Source organism: Cotesia glomerata, linkage group LG3 (assembly GCF_020080835.1).
Source record: "Cotesia glomerata isolate CgM1 linkage group LG3, MPM_Cglom_v2.3, whole genome shotgun sequence".
NCBI classification, from domain to species: domain Eukaryota; kingdom Metazoa; phylum Arthropoda; class Insecta; order Hymenoptera; family Braconidae; genus Cotesia; species Cotesia glomerata.
Genome location: NC_058160.1, coordinates 4434464 through 4450657, shown reverse-complemented (window position 1 = coordinate 4450657; position 16194 = coordinate 4434464). Strand labels below are relative to the sequence as shown.

The following is a 16194-nucleotide window of genomic DNA, read 5'->3' as shown; positions in this document are numbered from 1 at the left end:
ACTTGGAATTCACTTGAATACACTTTTTCTGTCGTGTGTCTCTCTCCTCCCACATCCTTTCGCCCCCTCCAACCACCATACAAACAACAACAACAACAACAATCAACCCGTCGAATGTTATTAGATTGACTAGTACATCAAGTATGAACCATACGCCGTAGTATTAAGTTAAAGCATTATACATAATATATATTATATTAAGTTATTATAGAGTATTTTACGTTTAAGAGAGAATGAGAGGTTGATAATAAGGGATGCAAGCCGTATCATATCCCATCTCCCGTCCTCCACCTTACTCCAGGAAATAGCGAGTCTTTGTATGTATAGCATTGCAGAGGGTTGTAAAGTCACATCTTCATTCTCATCCTCTACGTCTGTATGCTCATACTCTCACACATGCATAGACAGAGTGAAATTATTTGAAATGGTTCGTAGCTCCGGCGGCGCCGTACAGGCGACACCAGTTGGCAGTTTCCTCTAAACGTCTGGGGGTGGATGACGGATCCACCCTCGAGTTAGTCCGTTATTTTTACTATTGTATACACTCGTCTCTAGTCTCAAATTAAATCGCGCAAATATTTCCTACGTTATAAAATTTTAATTTTTATTTATTTACTATATTAATAATTATTGTAAAATATTTTTGATACTTTTAGCCGCTTCCAATTACAGTTTTAGTCAAAAAATAAATACGGGATTTTTTTTATTTAAAAAAAAAATATTTAATAATGTTCGCCGAAAATTTATAAAATTACAAGTGATGTTACGTGCGCTGTGATTTAGTGTAATTAAAAAAAAATTATTAGGTTTTTTTTATGGAAAATAGAGACTCAGGATTTTAAAAAATGAATCGAGACAATGAAGAAGTAAGTATTTAAAATTTTAAAAAAGTTTTTTTTTGATAAGATTTTTGAACGGAATTTTTTTTAGCAACGACCGACATCACAAACACTGTGTGGTGCATTGCAAAAAGAAGCTAATTGCAAATGTTTAGTACTGTCAGTATTAATTTATGGTTGCCTTGCTGCTGTCACGTGGTGTAGGTGCGCTAATATTACGAAGGTGTGTCTAAAATTTTATATTAAATATTCATTAAATTTAATAGAGAATTTTTTAATGAGGATAAATTAATTGATTTTTTTGGCTTTATGGATGCGAGTTAAAGTACTTGGGTTGAATAAGAGGACTCTAATTAATGGTAATTTGTCTTTATTTTTAGATTGTAATTAATTTTTCAAAATACCCGCTCAAAAGTACCAGACACGTGTCTCCCTGTGATGATGGATATATTTATATTCCTGTAAGTTTTAAATAAATTGTAACTGTTTACTTAGTTGTCCTTAATTGGCCGAGTTTTAATTTTTTTTTAAATTAATTATAAAATAAGTGCTTGAAGTAATTTTTGAATATTTTTTAAGCGAGGTTCTAGAAATGATGAAATGCAGCAGTTAAATTTCGTGGAATTCAGATTCGTTGCTGCTTCGATTTTTAACGAAATTCGTGCGTCTAATTATATAATTACAATGTCATGTGAAAATTTATTGATGTACTAAACTAGAAGGTCAAAAGATAAATTTTTTTTAAAAAATAAATAATATAAATTATAATAATTTATTTATTTTTTTCAAATTTTGCAGTATAAATATTTTTTAATCAAAAAAATATTTGGAAAAATTAAAATTTCATGGAAAAAAAAAAAATAGTTGAAAAACTGTAAAATTCAAAAAATTATTTTAATAACATTATTATACTATTATACATTGGAAAAAAAATTCTTGACTAAAAAGAAAAAACTTTTGAATCATAAAAATAATTTTGAATAAATAATTTTCAATCAAGCAAAATAATTTTTTTGGCTTAATTATATTTAAAATTGTTCTTCTTGAATTACATTGTTTTCTTTTTTTTTTTTTTTTTTTTTTTTAAAAAAAATTAGTGTAATACATTTGATAAGATTTCTTGAAACATAATATCTTATAATTAATTCACTTATAAAAATTTATCAAACAAAATTTTTGGTCTATCTAAAACTTTTTTGTAGACAAATTAATTCTTTTTCTAATTAGAAAAATAAAAAAGATATTAATATCAAAAGTATCTACTAAAATTCAAGTAAGCAAAAAATAATTTTTTCCTATTTAAAATATGTTATACTTATGAAAATATTGGTAATTAAATTATAAACTGCCTATAATTATTTGCGTACATTATTAATATCTATACAAAGGCCTGAAGCAATTAATACAAAATCAATTTTATCGAATAATTAGTAGGCAAACAATGACCAAGTGAAGGTTAATTAATTTTAGTGAGTAAACTTCAGAGTAACCGGTAGTGGAATGGAAAATAGTTAACTTTTTAATATTGGCCTAGGTCAATTATTAAGTGATAAAAATTAAAAAATACAAATATTACATAACATAAATCATGTGCTGATAGAAAAAAAAATTAACTTAATTCAAGGGAAATATTTTTGAATGAAGCAGAATTTTTTTAAGACATAAAATTCTTTAAAATGATTTTTTTCTTGAATTTAAAATTTTTTTATAAGGTTAAATTTTTTTTATAAGGTAGTGGAATGGAAAATAGTTAACTTTTTAATATTGGCCTAGGTCAATTATTAAGTGATAAAAAATAAAAAATACAAATATTACATAACATAAGTCATGTGCTGATAGAAAAAAAATTAACTTAATTCAAGGGAAATATTTTTGAATGAAGCAGAATTTTTTTAAGACATAAATTTCTTCAAAATGATTTTTTTCTTGGATTTATAATTTTTTTATAAGGTTATTGTTATTGTTATTTTATTGTTGGTGTTTAGGTCGCATTTATGGGAATGCTTTATTTAGTTTACTTGGTAGAATGTTACCACTCACCGATACGAATAGATTTATTACATGGCGAAAGTCAGGACAGCGTTTTATCGAAATTGTCTCAGCTACGTCTTGCTCAACCTACTATCTGGTGGAAAGCTGTTTCTTATCATTATGTCAGAAGAAAACGTCAAATTACACGGTATAGGAATGGCGATAACTACACAACAACACAAGTAAACATTATTATTATTATTTTTTTTTTCCATTGCTATGAATAGAATAGAAAAAAAAAATATTTATTTCCGATATATCATAATTGCTGACAGATGACCGCTCAATTTTGATTAAATGTTATCAGTTATCAGTTATCATCAGAACAACAGAACCATCCCGCTTTGCAATCAATATAAAAAATATAGAGCTCTATTCTGAAAATGGAAAAAAAAATTATTTAAATTTTTGACGTATTTTATCTCTAAATATTTAATGAAAATTAAGTTAGCCGACATTTAAAAATTTTTCACAAAAATCACAAAATAATAAAAAAAAAATTTTCATATGTAAAAATATTGAAAAACTATGTGAAATTTTTAAACAATATTTTTTAGTTATAATTTAATAAATAAAAATAAAAAAAAAGTTTCATATGTAAAAATATTGAAAAACTATAAATGAAATTTTTAAACAATATTTTTTAGTTATAATTTAATAAATAAAAAAAAATCACAAACGTCGGCTAACTTTGGTATTATAAATATTTAATAAGATTAAGAATAAATTTAAAAACTTTTGATGAGGGTGGTTAGAAAGGAAAAAAACAATCAAACTGTCATAAACACATGACGTTTCAGTTAAATCTGCTTAGAGTTTTTCCAGCAAGAGAAAAAAACATACAGGACACGTTAAGGTCCGACCCCTTGTTCTTGTTGGCCAAATAAAAAAAAAATGTTCAACTTGTTTTTCAATATAAAACATCTGCAGTTATGGTCGGGAGTAAATTGAGGGAAAAATCATGACCAGTAAATGCTCATAGATTTAGATTAGAAAAAAAACGTCCGTCAGCGTCAGCCAACTATTTTTCTCCATCACTTTTGTAATCTAACCAAATGAGTTTATTTCAATTAAATTTATCGAAAAATCTTTAGGAGTGATAAAATTATTTATTAAATTAAAAATTAATTTTTTTGACATTCAAAATAAATGTCATATTAATGTCAAATAGAAAGGTATCAAATTACTAGATATCAACACCTCAAATATATGGTTTAGGTTTGATTGTATTGCAGAAGTTGGAGTATTGATGACTTGTAATTTGATACCCTAGTATTTGACTCATATGACAGAAACACGCACAAATGTAAAAATTTATACTACTCAGATGTCTGGAGAAGTTCAAATAGATAAATTTAAATACATAAATTCTATAGTTCTTATGATTACTATTATTGTGATTGATAATATGTATCCACGGTTTGAAAAAAAAATTTCACTTAAAGGTATACTATGAGCGAGTAAACACACACGCAGCAACTTCCTTTTATTTCTACGACTACTGCGGTGTCAAAGACATCAGCAAGGATCTTGTGATGGACCCGAAAATTCCAATAACTAAAATAAATTTGAGTAAAGGGTTTGCATTTTCCAACATGAGATCTGCCACCGAGTTCGAGGAAGCGAGGTCGAGATTTTTCGCCGAGCAAGTGAGTAAAGTATTTTTATCCTCTTTATTTATAATTGACAATTTCAGTTATTCACTTTAAAAACGCTTCTCGACTTAATGGATTCAGAAATTACAGGGTAAAATTTTATTCCCGAGTCGATCTCAACAAATTTTCATTTTATATAAAATTATTTTTTCATTAATAAAAGTAAATTGTTGTGATAATATCATTTTTCTCAACAATTATTATTCATAATTATTAACTATCTCAGAATTGAAATTTTAAAGCAATTATATGAATAATTAAATTGTTATTTTCAGTAAATATACGATGTTGACATTTATTTACAACCGTAGGGAAATTTTTAAAAAATTACTGATCTGAAATTGTAGATATTTGAAAAATTAGGGATCACAATTTTTTTTTTTAATTATTTTCCTAAAAAAAAATAAAAGTGTTAAAAAATGTTATTGATCTTCAAATTGTTGATTAAAATTCGAAATTCTTATTTTATAATTTTTTAAATTCCAAAATCTTTAAGAAATTTAATAATTTAAAAAATGAATTAGTTTCTACTCTAAGGTAAAAAATCATTAGGCAGAACTTTTTTTATAGATGATAAAATAATCAAATCATTTTACAGTTTTCAAATAATTTTTTTTTTAAACCTATAAGAGTACAAAAACAATTCTTGTTATTTTACAAAATAGCGGCTTAGTAAGATTTTTTTATTACTTTGATGCAAGCTCCAAAAGTGCTCTACCTGTCACTCTTCTTCTATTGATGTAAAACAAAAAAATTGCTTTAAATTTCTGACATATGAACAGAAAAAAAGAGTCTAAAAATGGTACAAATGTATGAAATAAAAAACTAAGTCTGTAAAAAAAAGTTCAAATTTCGTACTATTCCATTCGACATTTATTCATCCTAAAGAAGTATTTTATTTACATGAAATCTTTAAAACTTCAAGTACACGGAGGAAAATTAATTATACTACCTACTATACAAAAATAGTAACTCCTACTATCTAAAATGGTAATAAAATAAATTAGTAACAAAATAATAGGTGGTATCATTGACAATTGTAATAGTTACTATTAATAATGGTAACGATTACTATTGAAAATAATAATTGTAATTATTATAAATTATAACTGTTACAATCAAAGATGGTAACTCTAACGATCTCAGATTGTAAAAATTCTGAAAGAAAAAATAATATAAATTTACTTAATTAAATCCTTTATTTACATCCATATTTTAGCTAATGTACATTTTTTTCTTTGAAATATTAAAATATTTTAAATTCTCTTCAAAATTTTTTTTTGAAAATTTGATTTTTTTTATTTAAAATTTTTTTTTTGAAATTTTAATTTTTTTTTTTTTAATTTGAATTTTATTGAAAATTTTGATTTTTTTGGAAATTTCAAATTCTTTTTGAAAAATTTGGCGTTGAAACTTGTTTTAGACAAATAAAAATTTATAAATATAATTTCAATCCGAATTTAATCCCGATTTTTTGTGCACTACACTGCACTACAGCTGCTTTTAGTTTATTAAGAAATGCATCTACGGTAACGCAGATTCTTAATTTATTAAATATTTTTTATTAGCTTAAATAATAGTTATTATCATTATTGATGGTAACTGCAACCATCAGGTTATATTAGGAATTACGATTTTGATAATAGTAGTAACTAATTAAAATAATAACAGTTATTATTACTGATTAGTAATCAGTGATTACCATCATAATAGTAGTAGTTACCATCAGGATGGTTAATACTACAATTCAGATGGTTTATTTAACTATTTAAATAATATTTATTACTATCGAATTCAATTAATAAATTTTAACATAACTAGATAATAAACTCTACCATAAAATTTTCTCCGTGTACTTACCTCCTTCCAGTAATAATATAGAAACAAGTTTCACAAACTTTCAAGTAAATCGATCGATAACTTTTTTAATTACATTACGAGCAGTTTTTTTATAATACAGTTTCGGTAAAATTGCATTAAAAGTTTCAATACGATAAACAATAAGAGCTCTTTAATATGTTCAATAACTCTTTAAATATCCAATATTTTAATTGTTTTCTTTTTGCCGGTATACTCTCAATATATTTAATTATATACTTCCAAACTTTCTATTTTTTAAAGCTTCTAGTGGAATATTCTCTCTTAAATCTTAATAATCCTGAAATCAGCCGACAATTTTAAACTCTTTTTTTCACAAATAAAATTTCTTTTCAAACTCTACATTCTAAAAATCCAAAAGATTATTTCTCAAATTTTTTTCTTAATTTGTTTTGTAACAATTAAAAAAAATTTTTAAATTTTTCAGCTGTCTGCTAATTTTAGTTTTATTTAAAACCACCAACATTAGCTCAAATAAAAATAAAAATTATTAAATAACTTAATTTAAGGGATTATACGCAGTTGCAAGGCTAAAAAAACAACATTTTTTTATGAATTTTTTCTAGACACAGTTTTTGTTTATCAATTACAAGTGATGGTTATTTAAATAGAGCCTACTTTCAGGAATACAATAGCGCGTCAATCATGTAAAAATATAAATGTGCACCGCTCCTGTAGATGTTCCGAACGACCTCGAAAAAAAAGGTGCTTGGCAACGATCTCCATTTCGGCGGTTTGGATTATCTGAAATCAAAAAATATGGTAAATTCTTTTGAAGGATAGATTAATGCAGGTATTGGACGAAGGAATAAGAAAAATTTTGATTTTTGACCAAATGGCGTCTATTTGTAAAAAATTTTTCGTTTTTGTTGAAAAACGATTTTCCAAATTGTTAAAAAAAAAATAGTAATAATTTTTTTAAATCTTATTCCTTCGTCCAATACCTGCATTAATCTTCTACAGGAGCGGTGCACATTTATATTTTTACATGATTGACGCGCTATTGTATTCCTGAAAGTAGGCTCTATTTAAATAACCATCACTTGTAATTGATAAATAAAAACTGTATCTAGAAAAAATTCATAAAAAAATGTTGTTTTTTTAGCCTTGCAAATGCGTATAACCCCTTAAAAATAATCCTCAAAATAAATCTCTAAATTAAAGGAATTACGTGACGACTACATGGAAATGCGTGAAGGTTTAGACCTAGGATACAACTTCAACACCTCAACGACCCTGGTGGCGGTGTTAGGGCGACCATGGTTCACCAACACCTACGTCTACTGGTGTCTAAGTGCTCTTCTGCTCAGCTGGCCACTGAGGATAATAATCGAGTGCAAAACGCAGTACGCAAACTACCAGGTAACTAAATTATTCGGAGTTAACTACGACACGCCATCTAGTACGCAAATTCACGCTTCGCCAAGCCAATTGAGCGCACCTGGTTCTTATATGCTGGCGCCCAGTTATTCAGAGGCGTTGTTGATGGAACCCGCTGCCTCATCGTCCCAATCCAACCACCATGAAAATGATCACTCAAGCGAAATGATGGTGCCAAGTTACTCAGAAGCGCTTTTGTATGAACGCGCTGCTGGTGTTTCGACATCTTCAACTTCAACATCCCAACCAGATTTTAATAATGAAGTAGCGTGTACTGTCGGTAAAAGTACAACAACTTCTTCAAGTCTTTACGCAATTGTTGAAAATCCAACTGTTGAATGCAATTGCCACTGTCATCAGTTACAAATATTCGATGATGACAATGACATTGATAATGATACTCATGATAGTAAAATTTATTGTAATAATAGTAATATTAATAGTAATGGTAGTCTAAGAGGACAATCTAGTCCTGATATACGTGCCTGTAATAATTGCAGCGCTTATAACAATCATTTACTGATAAATAAAACCAATTCTTCAGGGATTCCAACTTATAGTCATACTAATAAGATACCACGTGATGTTTCCGCGCCAAATTTGCATAGTTATTCCAGTGACTTAATGAGGAACAATAGTTTACAAGTGCTTAGAGATAATGGACGTAGTTTAGAGAGTATACTCGAGAGCGAAGAGACTATTAGTTTAAGAGAGATGGATGAAAGGGCCAGAATTAATACTATGCGTGGGGCCATTCCCAAAAAAACTAGGAGTAATTTCAGCAGAAAAGATTCCGATGTTAATGATATCGAGGGTGGGGAGAGGAGCGACAAGATTCCTGGGTCAAAAACTTACTTCTGCTTGAAATCGATTCTCAAAAAAAAGAAAAGGGATAAGAGACGGTATACTTTAGTTACCACGGAAGAGTTGAAGTATTTGAATGATTCTGTTGGTGAGGGCGCCAGGGATGATGGCGAAACTGTTATTTTCCTGCAAGATAGTCCGGAGAGAAGGAGGTGGGCACAAATCGATCAGGCGAAACGTGATAATCCTTACAGGTAAACATTTTTTATTATTCTATACACAGAAAAATAATTTACTTTAATCAAGTAAATAAATTTGAAGAACTTCATCTTCTTTATTTGAGTAGAAAAATTCTTAATCTAATAAAATTTTCGTATTGATTCAAGAAAATTAAACCTTTTAAAATTATTTTCTTGGTTTGAGAATTTTTTTCTTGACTCAAATTTTTCTTTTGTGTATAATTGAGAGAATAAGATACTTTTTTTAAATATTTATATGATAAAATGAGTTTTTTTAGTTAAATTTATTATAATTAGAAATATATTGACCTAAATATTCGTCTTTTGAATGTTTCATATGATTTCTTAGCAATGGTTAATTTATTATAATAAATTTTTAGAGTAATTATAAATAAATTTGTATTTCGCATTGAATAAAATTTGGTTATTTATTTATTTTGTTTAGTACATATCAATGTTAATAATAGTCAAATATTAATCCGTATAATTAAAAAAAATAAGAAAAATTTTGCGACAAGCGTATCTTTAATATCGACGGTCTAATTAGCAATTTGTCTAACTCCTTATTTTTTAGAGGGTGATTTTTTAACATTTTGATGTAGCAATAGTCCAATCATAAATTATTTAAATGATTCAAACCAAAATATTATATCTTTATTAGATATTAATGATATTAAATGGTTTTTTAAATTGATAGTAAATTTTGAACTAATTGTTTTTTTCGTACAAATGGAAGATTCTCTGAAATTGAGTTAGACAATTTGCTAATTAGAACGTCGATATAAAATTTGGTACCATCAGAAGAGTCGTAATTTGAATTTGTCTTTTTAAAGTTTGATATTTTTTTAGTGATAGTTAATTTATTATCTAAATAATTAAGAAAATAAGAAAAATTCTTTGATGGACATATTTTTATTTTAAAAGAAATTTTTAAGTTAAATTTGGTATCATCAATAAAGTCTTAAGGTGTATTTGTGCCTTTTCACGATTTTTTGTGGTTTTGGCGATAGTCAATTTTTTATGCTAACTTTTTGGAGGAGTTTTAAATTGTTTGTTGGTACCATAAGTTTGTTCCTTGACATTTGCCCATTAAATCATTGATAACCAATCTTGTCTTAGCAATATCATTTTTTTTAATTTATTTCAAAAGTACCTAAATTATCTATATTGTGATTAAAAATGTCGAGAAATCATTAAGCCAATGTTATTTTATTAAAAATTCATAATTCTCGGCATTCACATAATGACTTCGGGTTACTAATTATTTATTAATAACGTGAGATGAATGTCTTATGATTCAAGTTTAAATTATGGATAATTCAAGTAATGGATATAAACGCGTACTTGCACCGAGACGCTACCGTCTTTGAGTTGAATTCTTTTATGAATGCTTTTTACTTATATAAATATAAATGTTAAAATCGCCGTTTTTAGGAGTTAAAAGGTTGTATATGCTCAAAAATGTAAAGTAAGATACATAATACATAATACTGAATTCTTATATTAGACTTTACGTGACTTTTACCAGTTTTAAAAGAAAATATTAGCTTTTGGTCTTAAACTGATTATAAATTCTTCTTTGCTCAAGTATTACTTAGTTGTTTGTTTAAAAATCATGAAATTGACTTGAAATAGATTTTTAAAATCAACAGTAGTTTTTTTTCTGCCTGATTTAAGGTTTTTATAGAATTTTCGTCATAAATTTAGAAGAAACGTCACAATATATATCATAAATAATAAGGTACCCGCGGGTAATAAGACCTAGTATATTTTTATTCTTATTTTATTTTCCTTTATTGAGACCCAACAGCTAGAGGCAAATGACAGGGTCACTTGATACAATAATATAAAAAAATTATGGTGACGAGGTAAACTTTTATAAGACTTTATATGAGCTAAATAATTAGCTTATCCGAAATGTAAGCGGTAATTAATATTACCATAATGATCAGGGTTTTAAGGTATCACTGTGGATGTACAAGTTATAGTAAATATTGTTTGTAATTGAATGAAAAATATGGATAAATTTTTATGTTATTCATTATTTAAGGACTTTCTCTTTAGAATATTAACAAAAAATGGTGATTTTTATTATTAAAAAATTAAAAATTAAACGTGTAGTAAAGTAATTAAGGCTACAGGCTTACCATACTTACTTAATTTAAATAATTAACCTGTACCTGATATACAGTCAACGCTCTCTGTATTTGACTCGTCCTTGTCCATAAGAGCTGTGTAAAATCGTCAAATATAGAGGAAGAATGTGGTCAAATACAGAGAGCGGTCAAATACAGAGAGGTCCAATACAGAGAGCGTCGACTGTATGTAGGTATTTGAAATCAATAATCATTTTAATAGATAAATAAAGCTGAAAATACGCTTAAAGTACAGTGCTAATTATTTAAATATACGTTAAAATAGGCCGAAATTATCCGTTTATATAATAAAATCTTATCGGTACATTTTTGTGAAAGATTAAATTTTATTTTTGTTTTTGATAAAAGTAACCATTTGTTGTCTATATTTTAAAGAAAATATGCTTGAATAATAATCATCTACTACCCGTGAAAAAATTTCCTGACACAGTTTAACATCAAATATTCCATTTGTACGAAAAAACAATTGATTCAAAATTTAATATCACTTTAAAAAACCATTTAATATCATTAATATCTAATAGAGGTATAATATTTTGGTTTGGATCATTCGAATAATTTATAATTGGACTATTGCTGTATCAATATGTTAAAAAATCACCCTCTAAAAAATAAGGAGTTAAATCAATTGCTAATTAGACCATCGATATGAGCCCTAATATGTCCTGATAGGGAAATTAGTCACATTAAGATATACAGAGCATATATAACCATATCCGGCTTGATATATCCTGATATGTGCATATATGTTTTTATATGGCCTGATATAAATATATTTAGATCAAGAAATATCATGTCATCTATAGCTACATCAAAAAATTAAATATACACACATCAGGGTACACTGATAAAAAGGTTAGCTTGCGCCAAGAAAATTATTTTGAAGAAAATAATTATCTTGGACCAAGAAAAAAAATTCTGGAAACAAAAAATTTTTTCTTGGCTCAAAGAATTTTTTTCCTGACTCAAGAAAATTAGTTTTTTTTCAAAATAGTTTCCTTGGTGCAAAATTTTTTTTCATGACGCTATAGCTAACCTTTTTTATCAGTGCATATAAATTTTGATAAATCAAAAAATTATATATGTGCATATCAGGCTATATCAGAAAATTTTTTCACGGGTTACCATTAATTTTTCCCAAAATTCGTTTGACTTTAAATTAAACTTCACACACTGATAGAAGGATTTGTTTATAGTTAAAAAGATTTGTTAATATTTAACAAATCATTTATTAGAAACCATTTGTTAGTCCTTAACAAATATTTCTTAGTATTTATAAAGATTTATTAATATTTAATAAATGAATATCAGATTTATTAAATACAAACAAATCATTTTAAATACTAAGAAATATTTGTTTAATAGTAAAAAGTGGTCTCTAATAAATTATTTGTTAACTATTAACAAATATTATTTAATACAAATAAATCCTTTTATCAGTGCATAGCAATTATTTGGATTTAGTTTAAATTTTGCTTGCCTGGCGGAAGCTGATTGACCAAAAATTCCCTAAAAAGATTGTAAAATCTGCTATTTTTCATTATTCACAAATATTTCTTAGCTATATTTTGGTACTCGCCGATAACTGTTAGTTTTACAATTAACAACTTTGTTATGTTACATAAACGATATTTCTAATTAAATCTCGTATCTTTAAGATTCAGATTCGTGTAACTGATTCAACAATTAAATAATTCAATTTATGTTTACAGGACACTTATTTTTGCCAGTCCAATTCACGAAGTTTGCCGTTCAAATGATCCATTCATTGGCGACGATAATGGAAAGAGCCAAGACGAATTACCTGATAACAATATTTCAGATCTTCCAGTTCTAACGCGATTAGGACGATCGCTGACAGTTTTAAGTGAATCCGAGTTACCTTCAGCAAATCCTCACAACACTAATAATAGTAATTGTAGTAGTAATAGCAAACGAAAGAAGCTACGTTCGAAGCATCACAGAACAATGAGCATTGAACCAGAATATTTACAATTTTTTACGTCTTCCGACGACGCGAGTTCTCCATTCCCACAGACTCCCAACAGTAATAGTAATAATAGTAATAATTTTACAACCACCAGCAATAGTGGTAATTACTTTGTTAATAATGGCACACGGTTAACGCGATCTTTAACCGAAAGACGCTCCAAGTCATCTGTTAGGGATAAATTTATACGAAGAAGTTTCACCGATGAACGTACTGATTTTGGTACCAAGCGGATTAATTTGAACCTAGAAACTTCTTTATAATAAAATGCTACAATTTTATTTCTTTTATTCCAATCAAAACTAACTAATAATTAAGCCTTAAGAACTTTTTTTATTTTGTACCAAATCGGCTTTTTACTTCAATTAATTTATAAAAATTACAGTTGCCTATAAGTGAAGAAAAATTAAATAAATAATAATAAAAAATTTTTTTAATAATAGATTTAGTCACAATTTTGTTGCAAAATTTTGAATAACTTTTTATGAAAATTTTTGAGAGTTCAATTTTCATTATTGGAAAATAAAAACGAAAGATTTGATGTAATTTGTCCTAAACTGAAACTCTTTTACTCATCCGCAATAAGTAAAATTAACCTCACATTAAGAATTAAAAATTTTTTTAATTTTGAAAAATTATAGAGCTCTTATTTGTGAAAATATTATCTTTTAAAATTTTATTTTTTAAATTAAAGAATTTTAATAACCATAAAGCTTCCGCTAAAAAATCATCTTGTAGTTTTTGGAGGCCGCCATTTTGGCGGAAATAATTAACATTACCAAGCGAAGCTTTTATTATTAGGACAAAAAATGGCTGGTTTGGTATACAATATATATATAGCTCAATATATATGATAATTATTGATAAAATTTATTAGTAAAATTATTATATGAATATAAGAAAAAATAATGAAGAAAGAAATTTTGAAAGTTAAATAATTTATTGTGACGTAATGAAATGCACAATTGAGAAAATATATTTATAAATGTATGTATGAAATATACATAATGTTGTAATATTTTGATTAAAAAATATGCTCGTCTATACAATTATTTATTTTACTTTTTTTCGGTAGATAAATTAAATTTATAAAAATATTAAGTGACAATTGAATTGAAAAAAATTTTTTATTTCTTTATTAAATATTATTAAAGTAAAAATACAAATTTGGTTTGTAAAAAAAAAGGAAAAAATATTAATCTTTAAAATAATTAATATTAAAATAGCTAAATATGCTAGCAAATAAATGAAAAATGAAACTAGTTAATCTATTGTCAATTGTGAAACTTTCGGCTAATGTGAATGAATTTAAAAAAAAGTAATTAAATAATACTATTGTATTTACCAAGGAAAAATTTATTATTAAGCTCGAATATGTGATAAAAAAATATTTGTGCAATTACAGAAACTATTAAAATTTTTAATAATGCAAAAAGTAAATAAAGTAAAAAAGACCAAAAAATATTTTGCGCTTTATACATTATATTAACAATGAAGTCTTTCTGAACTGCCACATTAGTTGATAAAATTTAGCAAGCATTATGAATATTTTTTTGTTGAAAAAAAAAAAAAAAAACAAAAATTTCTTAACAATACAGTTTTTTAAAGTGTATTGTTAGCTGTAAGCAATGGTAAAGTAATTGAGGCTAGAAAATTATATTTATTTTAAAGAGTCCTGGCGGATCTAAATTACGATAAACTTCCATAAAAATCACCGGTAATTTTTCAATTACCGCCCGGTGATTTTTCCGATAATTTATGATAAATCACCGTAATTTAAAACCGCCAGAAAAAAATATAATCAGTATTAAAAGTTGATAGCGTAAAAAAAGTTGTTGAATTGTGTAGAAAAATTAGATAAAAATTTGGGAGGAAATTATTTTTAATCGATTTGAAGTAAAGTATAAAATCTAAATAAATAAATATATATTTGAAAAAAGTATATGATAGAAACAAAGTAGCTTACGCAGACAATCGAACCAGTGAGGAAAGGAATTAGGAGTAAACATTTAAAAATTGATATTTAATTAAGCAACGCATAATTCAATGCCGTCTGGATAAAGTGCTCTTGTATAATTAAAAAAAAAAAAAATTGATGAAAATAAATAAAACGTTTTTAGATGGTAATTATGTACGCTAATATAATAGCTAAAATTGACTCAATTGAATTTGAATGCTTTGTAAAAATAATATTAACGAAAAAATGTATTCTAACAACTAAAACTAAAAATAAATAAAATAATTGAAAAATTAAAACAAAAGTTATACAACAATAAATATTGATGTTATTGTGGTTATAATTGAAAACAAATCCATTGCATATTGTACTTACTCAACAGTAAACTATAAATATAAAGAAATAAAGAAATATATGTAAATACATATTGTGTGATGTAAAATACATGGATTGAGTTACAATAAATGTTAAACCATACAAACACATTTTTAATGCCGATATTTTCGTAGTTTTAATTGTTTAGTATTTTATTGTATTTTTATTTATTTATTTATCATTGATGTGTATAAGAATAAACTAGTAGGTGTTTGTGGTGTTCAGGCACACTTTTATTTCATAGATATATATACACAGAAAAAAAGGTTCACTTGAGCCAAGAAAATATTTTTCTTCCTAATTATTTTTTTAAGCAAAAAAAAATTTTTTTTCGACTCAAGAAATTTCACTTATTCCAACAAAATTAATTCTCTTGCTTTAAATAATACGTATTTTAATTCAAGAAAATTTATTTGTCAAGAAAATCTTGTTGTTTTGAGAAAATTCAGCTTCTTGCTCTAAAATATTTAGTTCTTGATAGAAGTAAATTTTCTTGGCTTTAGAAAATTTCTCTCTTGCTCCAAAAAATTAAATATAAAGATAGAAGTAAATTTTGATTAATATTTTTATTGATTAACACGTCAAATGGGAAGATCAAATAATATTGAATTACTTTTTTTCATTCAATATGTATAATTGCACGCTAAAATAATATAAAATGGGTATCAAATATTCAAGAGAAAAATTTTCTCAAGGTAAGAAAATTTTTTTTCTCAGCTGAAGTAAATGGCGCTGCTTCTCTAAAGTATCTAAAAATGTTGATCAAATATAAAAATTTATTGTATCAGGTATTTATGATAATTTGAATTAAGAAAAAATTACTTCCACCAAGAATATAATTTCAAGAAAAATTTTCACTTCAGCCAACACAACTTCGGTCTTCCTTCAGG

The 16194-nt window shown here is 26.2% G+C and overlaps 1 protein-coding gene across 1 annotated transcript; it reads left to right on the top strand.

The window, feature by feature from the left end:
* Positions 1–441: 441 nt before the first annotated feature.
* Positions 442–13369, top strand: LOC123260757. Its single transcript, XM_044722057.1, has 7 exons — positions 442–866; positions 931–1062; positions 1220–1300; positions 2825–3052; positions 4316–4519; positions 7568–8841; positions 12695–13369. Exons 1-7 carry the CDS (start codon positions 846–848, stop codon positions 13233–13235), a joined length of 2481 nt encoding a protein of 826 aa, XP_044577992.1. The 5' UTR covers positions 442–845; the 3' UTR covers positions 13236–13369.
* Positions 13370–16194: the final 2825 nt, after the last annotated feature.

What these genes read in the sequence shown, in the direction of transcription:
- LOC123260757 (XM_044722057.1), top strand. Translation starts at nt 846, where the DNA reads ATGAATCGAGACAATGAAGAA. An exon ending in GGTGCGCTAATATTACGAAG is followed by an intron (nt 1,063 to 1,219) that starts GTGTGTCTAAAA and finishes CTTTATTTTTAG; the next exon opens with ATTGTAATTAATTTTTCAAA. An exon ending in AAACGTGATAATCCTTACAG is followed by an intron (nt 8,842 to 12,694) that starts GTAAACATTTTT and finishes TTATGTTTACAG; the next exon opens with GACACTTATTTTTGCCAGTC.